The sequence below is a fragment of the Lucilia sericata genome, unplaced genomic scaffold (genome assembly GCF_015586225.1).
Source record: "Lucilia sericata isolate MDLA Ls3-8-SP2 unplaced genomic scaffold, ASM1558622v1 Contig000222F_arrow, whole genome shotgun sequence".
In the NCBI taxonomy this organism is placed as follows: Eukaryota; Metazoa; Arthropoda; class Insecta; order Diptera; family Calliphoridae; genus Lucilia; species Lucilia sericata.
The window spans coordinates 428,759-449,116 of record NW_023994249.1 but is presented as its reverse complement, the minus strand read 5'-3'; the positions used below and the strand labels follow the sequence as shown (position 1 = coordinate 449,116).

At 31.6% G+C, this 20,358-nt stretch overlaps 3 protein-coding genes across 3 annotated transcripts; 1 reads left to right on the top strand and 2 right to left on the bottom strand.

Moving 5' to 3' along the window:
• Positions 1-8,496: 8,496 nt before the first annotated feature.
• Positions 8,497-12,123, bottom strand: LOC119602318. Its single transcript, XM_037953757.1, has 3 exons — positions 11,605-12,123; positions 9,354-9,520; positions 8,497-9,284 (listed from the first exon to the last, which is right to left on the bottom strand). Exons 1-3 carry the CDS (start codon positions 11,900-11,902, stop codon positions 8,682-8,684), a joined length of 1,068 nt encoding a protein of 355 aa, XP_037809685.1. The 5' UTR covers positions 11,903-12,123; the 3' UTR covers positions 8,497-8,681.
• A 435-nt stretch (positions 12,124-12,558) lies between these two features.
• LOC119602317 (tubulin gamma-1 chain) lies at positions 12,559-19,740 on the top strand. The gene is made up of 5 exons (XM_037953756.1): positions 12,559-12,663; positions 17,708-17,802; positions 17,898-18,100; positions 18,163-18,753; positions 18,907-19,740. Exons 2-5 carry the CDS (start codon positions 17,754-17,756, stop codon positions 19,429-19,431), a joined length of 1,368 nt encoding a protein of 455 aa, XP_037809684.1. The 5' UTR covers positions 12,559-12,663; positions 17,708-17,753; the 3' UTR covers positions 19,432-19,740.
• LOC119602319 lies at positions 12,847-15,024 on the bottom strand. The gene is made up of 3 exons (XM_037953758.1): positions 14,610-15,024; positions 14,290-14,456; positions 12,847-13,551 (listed from the first exon to the last, which is right to left on the bottom strand). The coding sequence occupies exons 1-3, from the start codon at positions 14,896-14,898 to the stop codon at positions 12,979-12,981; spliced, it is 1,029 nt and encodes a 342-aa protein (XP_037809686.1). The 5' UTR covers positions 14,899-15,024; the 3' UTR covers positions 12,847-12,978.
• Positions 19,741-20,358: the final 618 nt, after the last annotated feature.

The window sequence follows — 20,358 nt, the reverse complement described above, 5'->3', positions numbered from 1 at the left end:
TCCCTTTTATAATTTGTTAATATTCTAATTAAACTTTATTTTAACACAACTACTACAACAGTTTACTAAATATAAAAAACTTCCCAACTATTAAATCCCACCTAATGTGTATAATTGTAAAAATCATAACAACAAACAAAATAATTATTATATATTTTTTAAGATGAATAATCCCTTTGTAAAAAACCAAATTATATTTTTTTAATAAAACCAGAGAAAAATATATAAAAAAAACCTACCTCTTACATAAAAAGGATAAAATTAAAAAAAAGAAAAACACTGCCGTTATAAATTTTGTTTGATTTAAAAAAAAAACAAACCAAAGGCATGGATTTAAATAACAAAAATACTAAAAATTTCGTGAGAAAAAATAAAAAAAAACTATTGTAAAATTAAAAAAATTATATACTTCTTCCATACTTGTAATTTTATGAAACTAAAGAAAACAGTTTTTTTTTTTGCATAAATAAGATCGAATTTAGCAAACACAAAAAATAAAAAAAGAATATATATAATTATTAATAATTATTAAATAAGTAGTTATTATTAAAAAAGTAAAAAATCGTAAACCACCAAATTACTTTAACGAAAATTAAAAAAAAAAAACTAAAAAAGAAAACAACTTTAAACTTTACTCTATGGCTTAAACAGAAAAATGAGGAAAATTTAAAATAAAAACTAAACACTTTTTCACTTTTCAATAACAAATATTTTTCACGTGTGAGTTAGTTAGACTAGAGGTTAATAAGTATTATTTGAATTTCCGTTTTTATAAAAAAAAAAAGAACTTATTAAATTAAAGAAAAAGAAAACAATTAACTAATAATTATCATCTATATGTAGATGGCCTTTAAAGGTTTTTAGCTTAGTTTTTTTTTTTAGAAATAAATTATGAATTTTTTATATAAAAACAATTAAAATCTAAATCAAATAACGTATATGTTTAATATATCGTTCTTGTATTGACATTAATTTACCACTTCCATTTTATACTGTAAAAGTTTTGTAGGTATTTCCATTTAGGTTTATTCCTCTACTATTATTTCCAAATACTAGACCAATACTTTTTTACATTTATACTTAACATACATACTTGCGTATTTTAGGAAACAAAAAGGTTGTTTAAACTATTATTAGTTTTAATTTGGTTCAACATTATTTTTAAGCAAAAAATGCCAATAATATGTCAATTTTTTAAAGGATTGGAAATCTTGAAACCTCGTAAAAGTTTACAGAGATATCAACGCAGTTAACCGATTCAGAGTTAAAGTTTGAATTCTAGTTCAGTTCTAGTTCAGTGTCTAGTTCAGTTCTAGTTCAGTTCTAGTTCAGTTCTATGTTCAGTTCTAGTTCAGTTCTAGTTCAGTTCTAGTTCAGTTCTAGTTCAGTTCTAGTTCAGTTCTAGTTCAGTTCTAGTTTCAGTTCTAGTTCAGTTCTATTTCAGTTCTAGTTCAAGTTCTAGTTTAAGTTCTAGTTCAGGTTCTAAGTGTCAGTTCTAGTTCAGTTCTAGTTCAGTTCTAGTTCAGTTTTCTAGTTCAGTGTATAGTTCAGTTCTAGTTCAGTTCTAGTTCAGTTCTAGTTCAGTTCTAGTTCAGTTCTAGTTCAGTTCTAGTCAGTTAGTTCAGTCTGTCAGTTCTGGTTCAGTTCTAGTTCAGTTTAGTTCAGTTCTAGTTCAGTCTAGTTCAGTTCTAGTTCAGTTTTCTAGTTCAGTTCTAGTTCAGTTCTAGTTCAGTTCTAGTTCAGTTCTAGTTCAGTTCTAGTTCAGTTCTAGTTCAGTTCTAGTTCAGTTCTAGTTCAGTTCTAGTTCAGTTCTAGTCAGTTCTAGTTCAGTTCTAGTTCAGTTCTAGTTCAGTTCTAGTTCAGTTCTAGTTCAGTTCTAGTTCAGTTCTAGTTCAGTTCTAGTTCAGTTCTAGTTCAGTTCTAGTTCAGTTCTAGTCAGTTCTAGTTCAGTCTAGTTCAGTTCTAGTTCAGTTCTAGTTCAGTTCTAGTCAGTTCTAGTTCAGTTCTAGTTCAGTTCTAGTTCAGTTCTAGTTCAGTTCTAGTTCAGTTTAGTTCAGTTCTAGTTCAGTCAGTTTAGTTCAGTTCTAGTCAGTAGTTCAGTTCTAGTTCAGTTCTAGTTCAGTTCTAGTCAGTTCTAGTTCAGTTCTAGTTCAGTTCTAGTTCAGTTCTAGTTCAGTTCTAGTTCAGTTCTAGTTCAGTTCTAGTTCAGTTCTAGTTCAGTTCTAGTTCAGTTCTAGTTCAGTTCTAGTTCAGTTCTAGTTCAGTTCTAGTTCAGTTCTAGTTCAGTTCTAGTTCAGTTCTAGTTCAGTTCTAGTTCAGTTCTTCTAGTTCAGTTCTAGTTCAGTTCTAGTTCAGTTCTAGTTCAGTCTAGTTCAGTTCTAGTTCAGTTCTAGTCAGTTCTAGTTCAGTTCTAGTTCAGTTCTAGTTCAGTTTTCAGTTTAGTTCTAGTCAGTTCTAGTTCAGTTCTAGTTCAGTTCTAGTTCAGTTCTAGTTCAGTTCTAGTTCAGTTCTAGTTCAGTTCTAGTTCAGTTCTAGTTCAGTTCTAGTTCAGTTCTAGTTCAGTTCTAGTTCAGTTCTAGTTCAGTTCTAGTTCAGTTCTAGTTCAGTTCTAGTTCAGTCTAGTTCAGTTCTAGTTCAGTTAGTTCAGTTCTAGTTCAGTTCTAGTTCAGTTCTAGTTCAGTTCTAGTTCAGTTCTAGTTCAGTTCTAGTTCAGTTCTAGTTCAGTTCTAGTTCAGTTCTAGTTCAGTTCTAGTTCAGTTCAGTTCAGTTCTAGTTCAGTTCTAGTTCAGTTCTAGTTCAGTTCTAGTTCAGTTCTAGTTCAGTTCTAGTTCAGTTCTAGTTCAGTTCTAGTTCAGTTTCTAGTTCAGTTCTAGTTCAGTTCTAGTTCAGTTCTAGTTCAGTTCTAGTTCAGTTCTAGTTCAGTCAGTTCAGTTCTAGTTCAGTTTAGTTCAGTTCTAGCAGTTCCAGTTCAGTTCAGTTCAGTCTAGTTCAGTTCTAGTTCAGTTCTAGTTCAGTTCAGTTCAGTCTAGTTCAGTTCTAGTTCAGTTCTAGTTCAGTTCTAGTTCAGTTCTAGTTCAGTTCTAGTTCCGTTCTAGTTCAGTTCTAGTTCAGTTCTAGTTCAGTTCTAGTTCAGTTCTAGTTCAGTTCTAGTTCAGTTCTAGTTCAGTTCTAGTTCAGTTCTAGTTCAGTTCTAGTTCAGTTCTAGTTCAGTTCCAGTTCAGTTCTAGTTCACTTCTAGTTCAGTTCTAGTTCAGTTCTAGTTCAGTTCTAGTTCAGTTCTAGTTCAGTTATAGTTCAGTTATAGTTCAGTTCTAGTTCAGTTCTAGTTCAGTTCTAGTTCAGTTCTAGTTCAGTTCTAGTTCAGTTCTAGTTCAGTTCTAGTCTGTTCTAGTTCAGTTCAGTTCAGTTCTAGTTCAGTTCTAGTTCAGTTCTAGTTCAGTTCTAGTTCAGTTCTAGTTCAGTTCTAGTTCAGTTCTAGTTCAGTTCTAGTTCAGTTCTAGTTCAGTTCTAGTTCAGTTCTAGTTCCGTTCTAGTTCAGTTCTAGTTCAGTTCTAGTTCAGTTTCTAGTTCAGTTCTAGTTTACAAGGTATCTATTCTCAAATTCCACACACTGTATAGTGATTTCAAGATTAAAGGATTTCAAATCTTAAAATAAACATGTTTACTTATTAATTTATTTTATCTTGATTTGAAATATTTTCAAAACAAAATTAACCGCAACTTAAATTTGATCCTTTTTACTTTTATTTAATATTATTTAGTTTTTTATTTAAAAAAATATATATACGAATTTAAAAGGAAACCTTTAATACAAAAAATTGAAATTGATAAAACAATTTTTTTCTTCAATATAAGAAACTTTTGTAAACAAAAAACAAAATAAACTTTGCTATAAACTCTTTTTGATATAATTATATATAATTTTAAAGCTACTCTAACTTTAAGCTTTCTACTACAATTACTAAACAATTAGGATACATTTTGAAAAACAAAAACTTTATTAAAAAAAACACATCACTAAATTACAATTAAAAAATAAATAATATGTAAAAATAATTAAAAAAAATAAACAATTAAAAAAATAATTAGAAAAACCAAAAGGAGTAAAAAAACTTTAAAAACAATTGTTACTACAAAAGAAACCAGACAAACATAATTATGTAAAATAAATATAAATATTATTAAACAAATAATAGTTATTTAAACTAAAAACAAAAAAGAAAAAGGAATTGTTTTATTGTTTTTTGCATGACAAATTATTAATTATACAAATAAAAAGAAAATTAATAACAATAACAAAAAAGTAGTTAAAAAAACAAATTAATAACAGATGAAAAAAACACATACATAAATGTTAATAAATTTAAAACAATATTAATAACACAATAAAAACAACAAAAGACATTAAACAATTCCCCCCTTTTTGACCCGTCCCCCGAAAAGTAAATTTTAAATTTCATTTCACATTAATGTACATTTAGCCCTCATTTTCATTCCCTTCATTTACTTCCGGAATCATTTCGTTACACACTCTCTGTCACACATACACACATAAACACACATGTATTAGAACTAATTCGTAGTCTTCTCGATTTCCTTTTCAGGAATAATTAAACAATTTAATAAAAACAAATATAATAATAAAAAATTAAAAAAAAAAAGAAGTCTGTGGTCGATATAAATATACAAAATGTTATTAACAGACATTTAAAACAATTTCGTCACATTGACGAATTTAATTATTATAGTAAATTAATAATAAAATAAATTAATAAATGAGAAAACTAAAAAGCTAAAGAAATGAAAATAAAATAAATTAATTTAAAATTTAAGTAATAATAATTTCATAGTATAATTAAAAAAATTAAAACAAAAAACTGAAACCAAACTAATTTATGAATGAATTGAATGAAAAAATAAAATAAAAAAAAAGAAAATATTTTGAAAAATATATAAAAGTGTTTTTCTTTTGCTTTACGTCAAAAAAAGGAGACTTATTTTTGGAATCACCCATATTTTTCATAAAATCGATGATGGTGCGATTAACCCATATACATAGTTCTATTGTAGTTCTGTTCTAATTCTGTTCTAGTTCTGTTCTAGTTCTTTCGTTCTGTTCTAGTTCTGTTCTAGTTCGTTCTAGTTCTGTTCTAGTTCTGTTCTAGTTCTGTTCTAGTTATGTTCTAGTTTGTTCTAGTTCTGTTCTAGTTCTGTTTAGTTCTGTTCTGTTCTAGTTGTTCTAGTTATGTTTCTGTTCTAGTTCTGTTCTAGTTCTGTTCTAGTTTGTTCTAGTTCTAGTTCTGTTCTAGTTCTGTTCTAGTTCTGTTCTAGTTCTGTTCTAGTTCTGTTCTAGTTCTGTTCTAGTTCTGTTCTAGTTCTGTTCTAGTTCTGTTCTAGTCTGTTCTAGTGTTCTAGTTCTGTTCTAGTTCTGTTCTAGTTCTGTTCTAGTTCTGTTCTAGTTCTGTTCTAGTTCTGTTCTAGTTCTTTCTAGTTCTGTTCTAGTTTGTTCTAGTTCTGTTCTAGTTCTGTTCTAGTTCTGTTCTAGTTCTGTTCTAGTCTGTTCTAGTTCTGTTCTAGTTCTGTTCTAGTTCTGTTTATTAGTTCAGTTCTGTTCTAGTTCTAGTTCTGTTCTAGTTCTGTTCTAGTTCTGTTCTAGTTCTGTTCTAGTTCTGTTTTAGTCTGTTCTAGTTCTGTTCTAGTTCTGTTCTAGTTCTGTTCTAGTTATGTTCTAGTTCTGTTCTAGTTCTGTTCTAGTTCTGTTCTAGTTCTGTTCTAGTTCTGTTCTAGTTCTGTTCTAGTTCTGTTCTAGTTCTGTTCTAGTTCTGTTCTAGTTCTGTTCTAGTTCTGTTCTAGTTCTGTTCTAGTTCTGTTAGTTCTGTTCTAGTTCTGTTCTAGTGTTTAGTTCTGTTCTAGTTCTGTTCTATTCTGTTTATAGTTCTGTTCTTCTAGTTCTGTTCTAGTTCTGTTCTAGTTCTGTTCTAGTTCTGTTCTAGTTCTGTTCTAGTTCTGTTCTAGTTCTGTTCTAGTTCTGTTCTAGTTCTGTTCTAGTTCTGTTCTAGTTCTGTTCTAGTGTTCTAGTTCTGTTCTAGTTCTGTTCTAGTTCTGTTCTAGTTCTGTTCTAGTTCTGTTCTAGTTCTGTTCTAGTTCTGTTCTAGTTCTGTTCTAGTTCTGTTCTAGTTCTGTTCTAGTTTTTTAGTTCTAGTTCTGTTCTAGTTCTGTTCTAGTTCTGTTCTAGTTCTGTTCTAGTTCTGTTCTAGTTCTGTTCTAGTTCTGTTCTAGTTCTGTTCTAGTTCTGTTCTAGTCTGTTCTAGTTCTGTTCTAGTTCTGTTCTAGTTCTAGTCGTTCTAGTTTGTTCTAGTTCTAGTTCTGTTCTAGTTCTGTTCTAGTTCTGTTCTAGTTCTGTTCTAGTTCTGTTCTAGTTCTGTTCTAGTTCTGTTCTAGTTCTGTTCTAGTTCTGTTTAGTGTTCTAGTTCTGTTCTAGTTCTGTTCTGTTCTGTTCTAGTTCTGTCTAGTTCTGTTCTAGTTCTGTTCTAGTTCTGTTCTAGTTCTGTTCTAGTTCTGTTCTAGTTCTGTTCTAGTTCTGTTCTAGTTCTGTTCTAGTTCTGTTCTAGTTCTGTTCTAGTTCTGTTCTAGTTCTGTTCTAGTTCTGTTCTAGTTCTGTTCTAGTTCTGTTCTAGTCTGTTCTAGTTCTGTTCTAGTTCTGTTCAGTTCTGTTCTAGTTCTGTTCTAGTTCTGTCTAGTTCTGTTCTAGTTCTGTTCTAGTTCTTTCTAGTTCTGTTCTAGTTCTGTTCTAGATCTGTTCTAGTTCTGTTCTAGTTCTATTTTTTTTTTGTGTCCAAAATTTTAAATCGCCTTTAACTTTACAAAATTACAAATCGTTTTTTATAAAATATCTTTATTTTGTATAAAATATGTTTTAAAAATGCAGTTCTTTACATAATAAAATTTACAAAATTTTTGTAATAAAAAAATTCAACTAAAATACTTAATTACATATAAATTTAAAATCATTCTTAAGTAAAACATTTACTGAGAACAACACAACCAAATGCCATAATTCCAAAGATACAGCCATTATTTGAAGAACCTAATTTGGGCACCTGGCTAAATAATAGTTCTGTTCTAGTTCTGTTCTATTGTTCTAGTTCTTTCTAGTTCTGTTCTAGTTCTGTTCTAGTTCAGTTCTAGTTCTGTTCTAGTTCTGTTCTAGTTTAGTTCTGTTCTAGTTCTGTTCTAGTTCTGTTCTAGTCTGTTCTAGTTCTGTTCTAGTTCTGTTCTAGTTCTGTTCTAGTTTGTTCTAGTTCTGTTATGTTATGTTCTATGTTCTAGTTCTGTTTCTAGTTCTGTTCTAGTTCTGTTCTAGTTTGTTCTAGTTCTGTTCTAGTTCTGTTCTAGTTCTGTTCTAGTTCTGTTCTAGTTCTGTTCTAGTTCTGTTCTAGTTCTGTTCTAGTTCTGTTCTGTTCTGTCTAGTTCTGTTCTAGTTCTGTTCTACTTCTGTTATTCTGTTCTTTCTGTTCTAGTTCTGTTCTAGTTCTGTTCTAGTTCTGTTCTAGTTCTGTTCTAGTTCTGTTCTAGTTCTGTTCTAGTGTTAGTTCTAGTCTGTTCTAGTGTCTGTTCTAGTTCTGTTCTAGTTTCTGTTCTAGTTCTGTTCTAGTTTCTGTTTCTAGTTCTGTTCTAGTTCTTAGTTCTAGTTCTGTTCTAGTTTCTGTTCTAGTTTCTGTTCGACTTCTGTTCTAGTTCTTGTTTCTATTTCTGTTCTAGTCTGTTCTAGTTCTGTTTCTAGTTCTGTTCTAGGTTCTGTTCTAGTTCTGTGCTAGTTCTGTTCTGTTCGTTCTAGTTGGTTCTAGTCTGTTCTAGTTCTGTTCTACTTCTGTTCTAGTTCTTGTCTAGTTCGGTTCTAGTTCTGTTCGAGTTCTGTTCTAGTTCTGTTCTAGTTCTGCTTCTAGTTCTGTTCTAGTTCTGTCTAGTTCTGTTCTAGTTCTGTTCTAGTTCTAGTTCTGTTCTTGTTCTAGTTCTGTTCTAGTTCTGTTTCTAGTTCTGTTCTAGTTCTGTTCTAGTTCTGTCTCGTTTCTGTTCTAGTTCTGTTCTAGTTCTAGTTCTGTTCTTGTTCTAGTTCTAGTTCTGTTCTAGTTCTAGTTCTGTTCTAGTTCTGTTCTAGTTCTGTTCTAGTTCTGTTCTAGTTCTGTTCTAGTTCTGTTCTAGTTCTGTTCTAGTTCTGTTCTAGTTCTGTTCTAGTTCTGTTCTAGTTCTGTTCTAGTTCTGTTCTAGTTCTGTTCTAGTTCTGTTCTAGTTCTGTTCTAGTTCTGTTCCAGTTCTGTTCTAGTTCTGTTCTAGTTCTGTTCTAGTTCTGTTCTAGTTCTGTTCTATTTCTGTTCTAGTTCTGTTCTAGTTCTGTTCTAGATCTGTTCTAGTTCTGTTCTAGTTCTATTTTTTTTTTGTGTCCAAAATTTTAAATCGCCTTTAACTTTACAAAATTACAAATCGTTTTTTATAAAATATCTTTATTTTGTATAAAATATGTTTTAAAAATGCAGTTCTTTACATAATAAAATTTACAAAATTTTTGTAATAAAAAAATTCAACTAAAATACTTAATTACATATAAATTTAAAATCATTCTTAAGTAAAACATTTACTGAGAACACACACAACCAAATGCCATAATTCCAAAGATACAGCCATTAATTTGAAGAACCTAATTTGGGCACCTGGCTAAATAATTGCTTACGTTCCTCGGCATAGGCTAGAAAATCTAAACCGTAATGTAGAATTAATTTTGATAAAATTTCAACATCCGATTCGGCACGATGTAGATTAATGGGTTCCTTATTAAAGCAACGCTTATAAATATTGCCCAATTGATAGACACCTTTAGGAGGATATTTTGTTTTTGGCGTAAAATTATCAGCAAATAATGAGCGTCTTACACATAAAGAAACGGAACGCTTTTTAGCAGGAGAATCACTATCTTGTAGGGTATCAGTTGCATTTCCATTTTCTGTTGAGGTATTATAAGTACGTTTTTCAGCCTTCTTTTTCCTCTGAGGAGTGGTTTCATTATCACGTTGCCAATTAATTTGGGAATTCTCTTCCAACGGATCACTCGTTATGGTATTAAGAACTTCTAATTCCTTGTTGGTTACTGGTTCGCTTTCTACTATTTCCTTGTCCTTAGCCTCTAGTATGGATGAGTTTTTTTTAGTTTCCTTAATTTTTTCATGCTTTTCATCGAGTTCCCTAAAAGCTTTTAAAGAATCCACACAAAATATTGAAGCTGGTAGGGACTGCACGGTAGATACAATAAAATAGATGATTTTGTTTGGAAATAATAACAAATTTTTAATAGTATTTACCTTATTTATTTTGTCATAAACATAACGAATAATAGGATAATCAAATGTCCAGCCATTATGGGCCACCATGCAAATGGGTTTCTCTAGACGTTCCAGAAAGAGATTGAAACATTCAGCCGTACGTAAATCAAAAGGTGACTCATGTTCTAGCATATCATTACTAAGACCTGTGTGGATCAAAACAAATATATTTTTTGAACCATTTAATGAAGAATTAAGAACTGTACTAGAGCAGAACTAAAACAGAACTAGAACAGAACTAGAACAGGACTAGAACAGAACTAGAACAGAACTAGAACAAAACTAGAACAGAACTAGAACAGAACTTGAACAGAATTAGAACAGAACTAGAACAGAACTAGAACAGAACTAGAACAGAAACTAGAACAGAACTAGAACAGAACTAGAACAGAACTAGAACAGAACTAGAACAGAACTAGAACAGAACTAGAAACAGAACTAGAACAGAACTAGAACAGAACTAGAACAGAACTAGAACAGAACTAGAAAGAACTAGAACAGAAACTAGAAAAAACAGAACAGAACTAGAACAGAACTAGAACAGAACTAGAACAGAACTAGAACAGAACTAGAACAGAACTAGAACAGACTAGAACAGAACTAGAACAGAACTAGAACAGAACTAGAACAGAACTAGAACAGAACTAGAACAGAACTAGAACAGAACTAGAACAGAACTAGAACAGAACTAGAACAGAACTAGAACAGAACTAGAACAGAACTAGAACAGAACTAGAACAGAACTAGAACAGAACTAGAACAGAACTAGAACAGAACAGAACTAGAACAGAACTAGAACAGAACTAGAACAGAACTAGAACAGAACAGAACTAGAACAGAACTAGAACAGAACTAGAACAGAACAGAACTAGAACAGAACTAGAACAGAACTAGAACAGAACTAGAACAGAACTAGAACAGAACTAGAACAGAACTAGAACAGAACTAGAACAGAACTAGAACAGAACTAGAACAGAACTAGAACAGAACTAGAACAGAACTAGAACAGAACTAGAACAGAACTAGAACAGAACTAGAACAGAACTAGAACAGAACTAGAACAGAACTAGAACGAACAGAACTAGAACAGAACTAGAACAGAACTAGAACAGAACTAGAACAGAACTAGAACAGAACTAGAACAGAACTAGAACAGAACTAGAACAGAACTAGAACAGAACTAGAACAGAACTAGAACAGAACAGAACTAGAACAGAACTAGAACAGAACTAGAACAGAACTAGAACAGAACTAGAACAGAACTAGAACAGAACTAGAACAGAACTAAACAGAACTAGAACAGAACAGAACTAGAACATAACTAGAACAGAACTAGAACAGAACTAACAGAACAGAACTAGAACAGAACTAGAACAGAACTAGAACAGAACTAGAACAGAACAGAACAGAACTAGAACAGAACTAGAACAGAACTAGAACAGAACTAGAACAGAACTAGAACAGAACTAGAACAGAACTAGAACAGAACTAGAACAGAACTAGAACTAGAACAGAACTAGAACAGAACTAGAACAGAACTAGAACAGAACTAGAAACAGAACTAGAACAGAACTAGAACAGAACTAGAACAGAACGAGAACAGAACTAGAACAGAACTAAACAGAACTAGAACAGAACTAGAACAGAACTAGAACAGAACTAGAACAGAACTAGAACAGAACTAGAACAGAACTAGAACAGAACTAGAACAGAACTAGAACAGAACTAGAACAGAACTAGAACAGAACTAGAACAGAACTAGAACAGAACTAGAACAGAACTAGAACAGAACTAGAACAGAACTAGAACAGAACTAGAACAGAACTAGAACAGAACTAGAACAGAACTAGAACTGAACTAGAACAGAACTAGAACAGAACTAGAACAGAACTAGAACAGAACTAGAACTAGAACAGAACTAGAACAGAACTAGAACAGAAACTAGAACAGAACTAGAACAGAACTAGAACAGAACTAGAACAGAACTAGAACAGAACTAGTAGAACAGAACTAGAACAGAACTAGAACAGAACTAGAACAGAACTAGAACAGAACTAGAACAGAACTAGAACAGAACTAGAACAGAACTAGAACAGAATTAGAACAGAACTAGAACAGAACTAGAACAGAACTAAATCTTAACAAAAACTGAACTGGAGCTGAACTAAACATTCATTTCACAAAACTGAACTAAACAAAAACGAAAAATACCCTACAATTTTTAACTAACCTGTCTCACGTTCAGCTATTGGATTAATCATACGCATTGGATTTATCATCAGCGTTATCTTATTCAGGACGCGTGGCAGTTCTGGTGGTTGCTGATCGAAACCCTCAACTCCCTCCTCGGGCGTAAGATCTTTTAGCACTTCCTTAGTGTCTACAGTATCTTTGTCGGTCAGACATTTGGCTGAGAAGGCATAAACAGAAAGTTCCGTGATGGCACAAGTATTAAATTGTTGTGATGGCAGTCCATTTGTTTCCAAATCCAAAACGACAAACGTTTTAATATCACCTGCTTCAGACATTGTAGGAATTAACAAGTGACGTGTGTGTCTATTGGTTTGATGTTTGATAAACAACTAAAACATCACAAAATATTAATTTTTTTATAATAAAACGAAGGGGCAAGGAATTTCACAATTAATTAAATGCATTCATCCAAAATAAATCCATACGAAATAATCTTAGTTGTGAAATGCAAGCAATGAAGGGCGAATTGTTTATTTTTTATGTATTGAATTTGACAGCGTGAATTTTAAGAATGTGTTGTCATATATATGGAGTTTGACAGTTCTGATGATAAGTTTTGTCCACCAAAATAATCAGCTGTTAAAATGAGACCACCTAATAAGAGTTGGAATTGGCATTCACCCTAAAATGGTAGCATGTTTAGAAATTGTTTGTAATTGGAACCACAACCACTGGCGATAATAAGTTTTCAAAACGATAGAAACAAAAGCAGTTGCTTAAATTACCTTTTATATGTCCAATTCACAAGCCTCGTGTATCTACGTATCGTGTGTATTTTAGTATTAGTTTACACTTGTGTATAAATGTTGTTGGTAATTTCAATTAAAAAAGCTCGTATAACTTCACGTTTGTTTTTCATATGTTTATTTATTTCGTATTCAATGTCAAACTATCATTCTCATGTGAATGCCCAATTTTAAAGAAGATAAAACAGTAGAAGAATAATTTCATAAAGTAAACATTTGAGAAAGTGTTTTAAAGTGAAATAAAATGAAAAATAATTCATATTTGTGCTATAATTAATTTAGTTTTCAATGTAATTGTATTTTTATAAATATTGAAGATGTTTTTCTTTCTTTTTTACAATACAATTGGCTGTTCACAAGCAGATATCGGAATTCTGTATTTTAATAAACGATACAAAATACAAAGACTAGTTGTGAATTGGACAATAGAATCCGCTAATAATGAAAAACATATAAGAATTTGTATAATTTACAATAATTTTTTCATAATCTTTATTTTATATAAAAAAATGTGTGAATATATTAAAAAATTGCAATACCTACATTGCACTTTAATTAAAATGTTTTATGTATAGGAGAGGGAAACACTGTATAAGAGTACCTTGCTAATTAGTTGAGGAACCCAATTTGGGAACCTCTACAAACAATTGTTTACGTTCCTCGGCATAGGCTAGAAAATCTATACCATAATGCAAAATTAATTTTGTTAAAACTTCAACATCCATTTCTGCACGATGCAAATTGATCGGTTCTTGTTTGAAACAACGCCTATATATATTACCCAACTTGTAAACACCTTTGGCCGGATATTTTGATAAAGTAAAATCATCAGTAAATAAGGCACGTTTAAGGCGCAATTTTTTTGAAGGCTCATCAGTTTTCTTTAATGATATCACTTCATTTATTAATGAATTGAAATAATGTTCTTTGGTTTCTTTCCGTTTCTTGCGAGGAGTAGTTTCATTAATTTTTTGCCAATTTATTTGGGAGTTAAGTTCAAGTAAATCCAAAAGATCTTTCGTTCCATTGTCCGAAGTCTGATCGTATGTTCTTGGTTCTTCTTTTTTCTCCTCTAGCATGGACATAACATGTATTGCATTATTAATTATGTTATACTTTTCATCTATTTCACGAAAAGCTTTAAGAGAATCCACACAAAATATAGAAGAGGGAAATAACTGCAAATGTACATACATAAAACAAAATTTAATTAATTTTCTGAAAATAAATATAAAGGATTGTAGGTTCGACTAAAGCTTTCGTTCAATTCTATTTCGGTCCTAATTCTAGATCTGTTTAAGACTAGAACTGAACTAGTTTAGTTTTAGTTCAGCTCTACATCAGTATTAGTTCTATTCAATTCTAGTTTAATTCTAGTTCAGTTCTAGTTCAAATAAAGTTCAGTTCTAGTTCAAATAAAGTTCAGTTCTAGTTCAATTCTAGTTCTAGTTCAGTTCTAGTTCAGTTCTAGTTCAGTTCTAGTTCAGTTCTAGTTCAGTTCTAGTTCAGTTCTAGTTCAGTTCTAGTTCAGTTCTAGTTCAGTTCTAGTTCAGTTCTAGTTCAGTTCTAGTTCAGTTCTAGTTCATTTCTAGTTCAGTTCTAGTTCAGTTCTAGTTCAGTTCTAGTTCAGTTCTAGTTCAGTTCTAGTTCAGTTCTAGTTCAGTTCTAGTTTGGTTCTAGTACAATTCTAGTTCAGTCCTTGTTCAGTTCTAGTTCAGTTCTAGTTCAGTTCTAGTTTAGTTCTAGTTTAGTTCTAGTACAATTCTAGTTCAGTCCTTGTTCAGTTCTAGTTCAGTTCTAGTTCAGTTTTAGTTCAGTTCTAGTTCAGTTCTACTTCAGTTCTTGGTCAGTTCAGTTCTAGTTGAAATTTAATTTTATCTGAAATATAATTAAAAATTTTCACAATTTATCTTTACCTTATTCAACTTTTCGTAGACATAGCGGATTATAGGATAGTCATGTTCCCAACCATTTTGTGCCACTAGGCATATCGGTGCCTTTAGGCGCTCTAGAAAAATGTTTATACAGTTAGCAGTGCTCTCATCGAATGGTGATTCATTTTCCAGCATTTCATTATTTAGACCTGTAAAACAATTTGCGGTTACATATTTTAAATATAGCTTTTTTAATTATAAGTTATTGAAATAGGATAAATCTCCTAATTTTAAAAACAAAAGAATATTCACACGTACATACTATGTATGTACATATGTACGCATATATGGTAAACACACACCTGTTACTTTTTCACTTATGGAACTAATTGGAACACCTGGTCGCACCATTAAGGTAATTTTATTCAGAACGCGCGGCAAATCCGGAGGCTGCGCATTAAATCTCACCTCCTCCTTACTGGCACCTCTTAGAAACAATCTACTGTAATCATCCTTATTAATAAGACACTTGGCTGCGATGGCATAAAGTGAAATTTCTGTAATGGCACATTTGTTAAATTGCTCTCTTGGTAATCCATTAGTTTCTAAATCCAAAATAACAAAAGTTTGAATTTGATCCTTTTCAGACATTTCTTTTTTTTAAGCCAAACAAGCGAAATATGAGCAATTTGTTTAAGAACTAAAAACATTGCAAAATATTGTTTATTATTTATATTTTTAAGATAAACAATTAACTTAAAGCAAATCTTTGTTAGATGATAGCCGTGGTAATTTCAGACAATGGCGGGGAAATTATTGTTTTTTTATATATCGACTTTGACAGTCGGGATTGCGAGAGTTTTGTTTGTTTTTATATGGAATTTGACAGTTTTGTATGAAAAAAACGAAACAGCTGTTAAAGTGTACTCGTCTTATATGAATGTGAAATTTTGCAAAAAGCATTCTCATTAAAATGATAGTTTAGTTAAAGGAAACTAAAAGCAACTGTTTTATCAAATAATTGCTCATAAAAAATCAAAAATGATGATGAGTCATTTAGTAAAAAAATTAATAAATAATAATGCATACACAAAAATTCCAAAAAAAAACGAGAATAGATTAGTAGGAAAACCCAATATACATGAAAACCGGAATTTCAACTATGTATAACATAACGGGAACCACAATTGCTTGAAGTCACAGAAAGAGTTGTTCTATAGAAAGAACAATCTTCCTTAGGAAGAAAATTTTTTCGATAGAAAAATTGTCCTCCTAAGTTAGTTAGTTAGGAGAAGCGCTTTATAAAGAACAAGTAAGAGTTCTATACTCGGCTGTGCCGAATCTTATATACCCTTCACCATGATGTGTTAAAAACCAGTCAGTACCAAATGTAAAACGGTAACGTACATAAAAGTCCCCTTTTATAGGTTCTCACTTAATCCTAGAGCCTGGATTAAGTGATACTTAATTTCATGTTTCTAGGTTCAATATTATAGAAATTTCAAAAAGTACCTTTTGAAGTACGAAAAAGTACCCTTTTATAGGTTCTCACTTAATCCAGGCTCTACATACTTAATTTCACGTTTCTAGGTTCAATATTATAGAAATTTCAAAAAGTACCTTTTGAAGAACGAAAAAGTACCAAAAAGTCCCCTTTTATAGGTTCTCACTTAATCCAGGCTCTACATACTTAATTTCATGTTTCTAGGTTCAATATTATAGAAATTTCAAAAAGTACCTTTTGAAGAACGAAAAAGTACCAAAAAGTCCCTTTTATAGGTTCTCACTTAATCCAGGCTCTACATACTTAATTTCATGTTTCTAGGTTCAATATTATAGAAATTTCAAAAAGTACCTTTTGAAGAACGAAAAAGTACCAAAAAGTACCCTTTTATAGGTTCTCACTTAATCCAGGCTCTACATACTTAATTTCATGTTTCTAGGTTCAATATTATAGAAATTTCAAAAAGTACCTTTTGAAGAACGAAAAAGTACCAAAAAGTCCCCTTTTATGAGTTCTCACTTAATCCAGGCTCTACATACTTAATTTCATGTTTCTAGGTTCAATATTATAGAAATTTCAAAAAGTACCTTTTGAAGAACGAAAAAGTACCAAAAAGTACCCTTTTATAGGTTCTCACTTAATCCAGGCTCTACATACTTAATTTCATGTTTCTAGGTTCAATATTATAGAAATTTCAAAAAGTACCTTTTGTAGAACGAAAAAGTACCAAAAAGTCCCTTTTTATAGTATCTCACTTAATCCAGGCTCTACATACTTAATTTCATGTTTCTAGGTTCAATATTATAGAAATTTCAAAAAGTACCTTTTGATTAAAGAAAAAGTACCAAAAAGTCCCCTTTTATAGGTTCCCACTTAATCCGGGCTTTACATATTTAATTTCATGTTTCTAAGTTCAAAATTATAGAAATTTCAAAAAGTACCTTTTGAAGAACGAAAAAGTACAAAAAAAATCCCCTTTTATAGGTTCTCACCTAATCCGGGCTCTACATACTTAATTTCCTGTTCCTAGGTTCAATATTATAGAAAATTCAAAAAGTACCTTTTGTAGAACGAAAAAGTACCAAAAAAATCCTCTTTTATGTGTTCGCACCTAATCCGGGCTCTACATACTAAATTTCATGTTTCTAGCCAATAACAACATTCTGCTTCGTTCGTAACGTGACGTCATGCTCAGCTTTGTTTTTATAAAGAAGTGTACAATAACAAAATTTACCGTATGATTATGTATTTTGTTGTTGTTGTTTACAGTTTCTGTCTGAGCATGAATAAAAAATCTAAATTTTTCATGAAATTTTCAGAGGTGGTCTCGGATTTTTGCTCATATCTCCGCTATTTATGGGCCGATTCGGCTGATTTTAAATAGCGTTCTATTCGATCGTATTTCCAATAGAATTATTGAAAATTCGGACCTCGCAGATATCTGGGGTCTTCTGAAAACTGATTTCAACATACACACAGACAGACAGACAGACGGACAGACAGACGGACAGACGGACATGGCTAAATCGACTCCGCTATCTATAAGGATCCAGAATATATATACTTTATAGGATCGGAAAATTATATTATAGAAATTACAAACGGAATGACAAACTTATATATACCCTTCTCACGAAGGTGAAGGGTATAAAAACAGTAGTTTTTATTTAAATATAACGTTTCCGTCACACAAAAAACAACTTTGTTTTTCATTTACTCTCTTCTCATATTAAATGCTTGTTCTTATATCTTCCAATGTACTTTGCATGATTAACACTGTTTCATCAAAACAAACTTTTGAGGCGAATAGAAATTAAAACAAACCGCAAAAAACAATTCCCATACAACAACAATCCCATCTACAATTATTTGCATTAATTAGAAAACATTTGTCGTTTGTTTTTAAATTTTATATTGCATTAATATATAATTAATAAATAATTTTCTTCCTGACAGTGTAAAAAATTGGAAAATTTTCCGTAAATAAAGGAAACTTGCCAAGATGCCAAGCGAAATAATAACTTTACAACTAGGACAGTGCGGTAATCAGAGTAAGTTTTATTTTATAAATTTCATTCATTAATTTCGTAAGGGTGCGGTATTTTGAATGGAATTAAGAATTTATAAAAATCTTTTTATAACCTAGTTGGTTTTGAATTTTGGAAACGTTTGTGTCTGGAGCATGGCATTTCACCTAGTGGAGTGTTAGAGGATTTTGCTACAGATGGTGTTGATCGCAAGGATGTATTCTTTTACCAGGCTGACGATGATCATTATATACCACGTGCCGTTCTTTTGGATTTGGAGCCGCGAGTTATACACACCATTATGAGTTCACCCTATGCCAAGGTTTGTTTTTTTCATATTTTCTTTATTAAGGTTAGGAATTTATTTATCCTTTTCATACTTAGTTATACAATCCCGAAAATGTTTACTTGTCTAAACATGGTGGTGGTGCCGGCAACAATTGGGCTTCTGGCTATAGTCAGGGTGAAAAGTTACAAGAGGAAATTTTTGACATTATTGATCGTGAGGCAGATGGCAGTGATTCCTTGGAGGGTTTTGTTCTATGCCATTCTATAGCTGGTGGTACTGGTTCCGGCATGGGCTCATATATTATGGAACGGTTGTCTGATCGTTTTCCTAAGAAGCTTATACAAACCTACAGTGTTTTTCCCAATCAAGATGAGATTAGTGATGTTGTAGTTCAACCTTATAATTCAATGTTGACTTTACGCAGATTGACCAGTTGTGCCGATTGTGTGGTTGTTTTGGATAATACAGCTTTAAATCGTATTGCTACCGATCGCTTGCATATACAAAATCCTAGTTTTTCACAAATCAATACTTTGGTCTCGACTATAATGTCGGTTAGCACTACCACATTACGTTATCCTTCGTATATGAATAATAATTTGATTGGTTTAACTGCGCCTTTAATACCAACTCCTCAATTGCATTTCCTAATGACTGGGTATACACCTTTGACTACGGATAATGATGTAAGTAGAAATTAATGAACGACTTTTTCAAGACTTCTTTACTAGAACTGAACTAGAACGGACATAAAACTGAAACAGAACTAGAGCATATTATACAAAAATTCTTTCTTAGAAATAATCTATTTCTAGAATTATTTATATTCCTTGTTTTAGCAAACCGTTAATGTACGCAAAACTACGGTACTCGATGTTATGCGTCGTTTGCTGCAACCGAAAAATATGATGGTCTCCACAGGTCCCGACAAGACCAATCATCATTGCTATATCTCTATATTGAATATAATCCAGGGTGAAGTAGATCCCACACAGGTGCACAAATCTTTGCAGCGTATACGTGAACGTAAGCTGGCACAATTTATACCCTGGGGACCGACTAGCATACAAGTGGCTCTCTCACGTTCCTCTCCCTACGTACAGAGTAGTCATCGTGTTTCGGGTCTTATGTTGGCCAATCACACCAGTATTTGTTCTCTCTTCGAAAGGGCCCTTAGTCAATATGATAAATTGAAGAAACGTGGTGCCTTTTTGGATCAATTTCGCCGTGAGGATATTTTCAAGGATGATCTATCCGAATTGGATGATTCACGTGATGTGGTGGACTGTTTAGTGCAGGAATATGAAGCTGCCACACAGCCCAATTATTTACAGTGGTCAGCTAAAAAAGGTCATGAGGAATAATTTTTGAAAATAGAGAGAGTGATATTGAAATGATATTAACGTTCAATTTTGTTTGTTTTTTTTACCAGTGACTAAATTTAATATAAGTTTTTTTTAATTGCCATATTTTTAACTCGAATTTTTGCGTATTTGTACGTTTTTTTTTTTTTTTGTACGTTCATTTTTTTACATAAATATGTATTTAATCATTTGTTCATTGTTGTTTTAGTGATCTTTGCACATGTTTGTATTGTTCAAATTATTACAAATAAACAAAAAAAAAATTCACTTAAGACACTACTGTTAACATGAAATAAAATTTCTTTGAAAAATTTAAATGAATTTTATGTGAGTGGATTTATTTATATAATTGTTTATACAAAGTTGGTTTGAACAGGTACTGCTGCCTTTCTAAAGTATATGTTTTTTTTTTTACTTCTTTTGGACAACTTATTAGTGTAAAGGATCATGTTCATGAAGATCGAACTCTACGTTTTTCAAGAGAAAAACTGAGGTGCGATATGGTTTGATCTAGTATTCAAGACTTTTCTGCTCTTTGGAAGGAAGACCACTATTCCGGTTTGAACGATAATTAAACTCATAACATTAACTAGGTTAAAGACTATACTTGACTAGACTGTATACTGGACTGTACAGATTATATATTAGACTATGGACTATACTTTAAACTAAAATATGGACAATACTACACATTAGACTTTAGACTAGACAGTAGGTTATACTATAGACTGGACTATAAACAAGACTAAAAGACTAGACTATAAACTAGTCTGTAGACTAGACTATTGCTAGACTAGGCTATAGACTTGAAAATAGACTACACTATAAACTTGACTATGGGCTAAACAATAGACTAGACTATAGACTAGATTGTGGGCTATGGAATAGACGATAGACTAGACTGTTGACTAGAATATATACTAAACT

Coding starts and splice junctions, on each gene's coding strand:
- LOC119602318 (XM_037953757.1), bottom strand. CDS start 11,902: ATGTCTGAAGCAGGTGATATTAAAACGTTTGTCGTTTTGGATTTGGAA. Junction 9,521..11,604: donor AATAGCTGAACGTGAGACAG/GTTAGTTAAAAA, acceptor TGATCCACACAG/GTCTTAGTAATGATATGCTA. Junction 9,285..9,353: donor TTTATGACAAAATAAATAAG/GTAAATACTATT, acceptor TCTACCGTGCAG/TCCCTACCAGCTTCAATATT.
- LOC119602319 (XM_037953758.1), bottom strand. CDS start 14,898: ATGTCTGAAAAGGATCAAATTCAAACTTTTGTTATTTTGGATTTAGAA. Junction 14,457..14,609: donor CATAAGTGAAAAAGTAACAG/GTGTGTGTTTAC, acceptor ATTGTTTTACAG/GTCTAAATAATGAAATGCTG. Junction 13,552..14,289: donor TCTACGAAAAGTTGAATAAG/GTAAAGATAAAT, acceptor GTACATTTGCAG/TTATTTCCCTCTTCTATATT.
- LOC119602317 (XM_037953756.1), top strand. CDS start 17,754: ATGCCAAGCGAAATAATAACTTTACAACTAGGACAGTGCGGTAATCAG. Junction 17,803..17,897: donor AGGACAGTGCGGTAATCAGA/GTAAGTTTTATT, acceptor TTTATAACCTAG/TTGGTTTTGAATTTTGGAAA. Junction 18,101..18,162: donor TGAGTTCACCCTATGCCAAG/GTTTGTTTTTTT, acceptor TTTCATACTTAG/TTATACAATCCCGAAAATGT.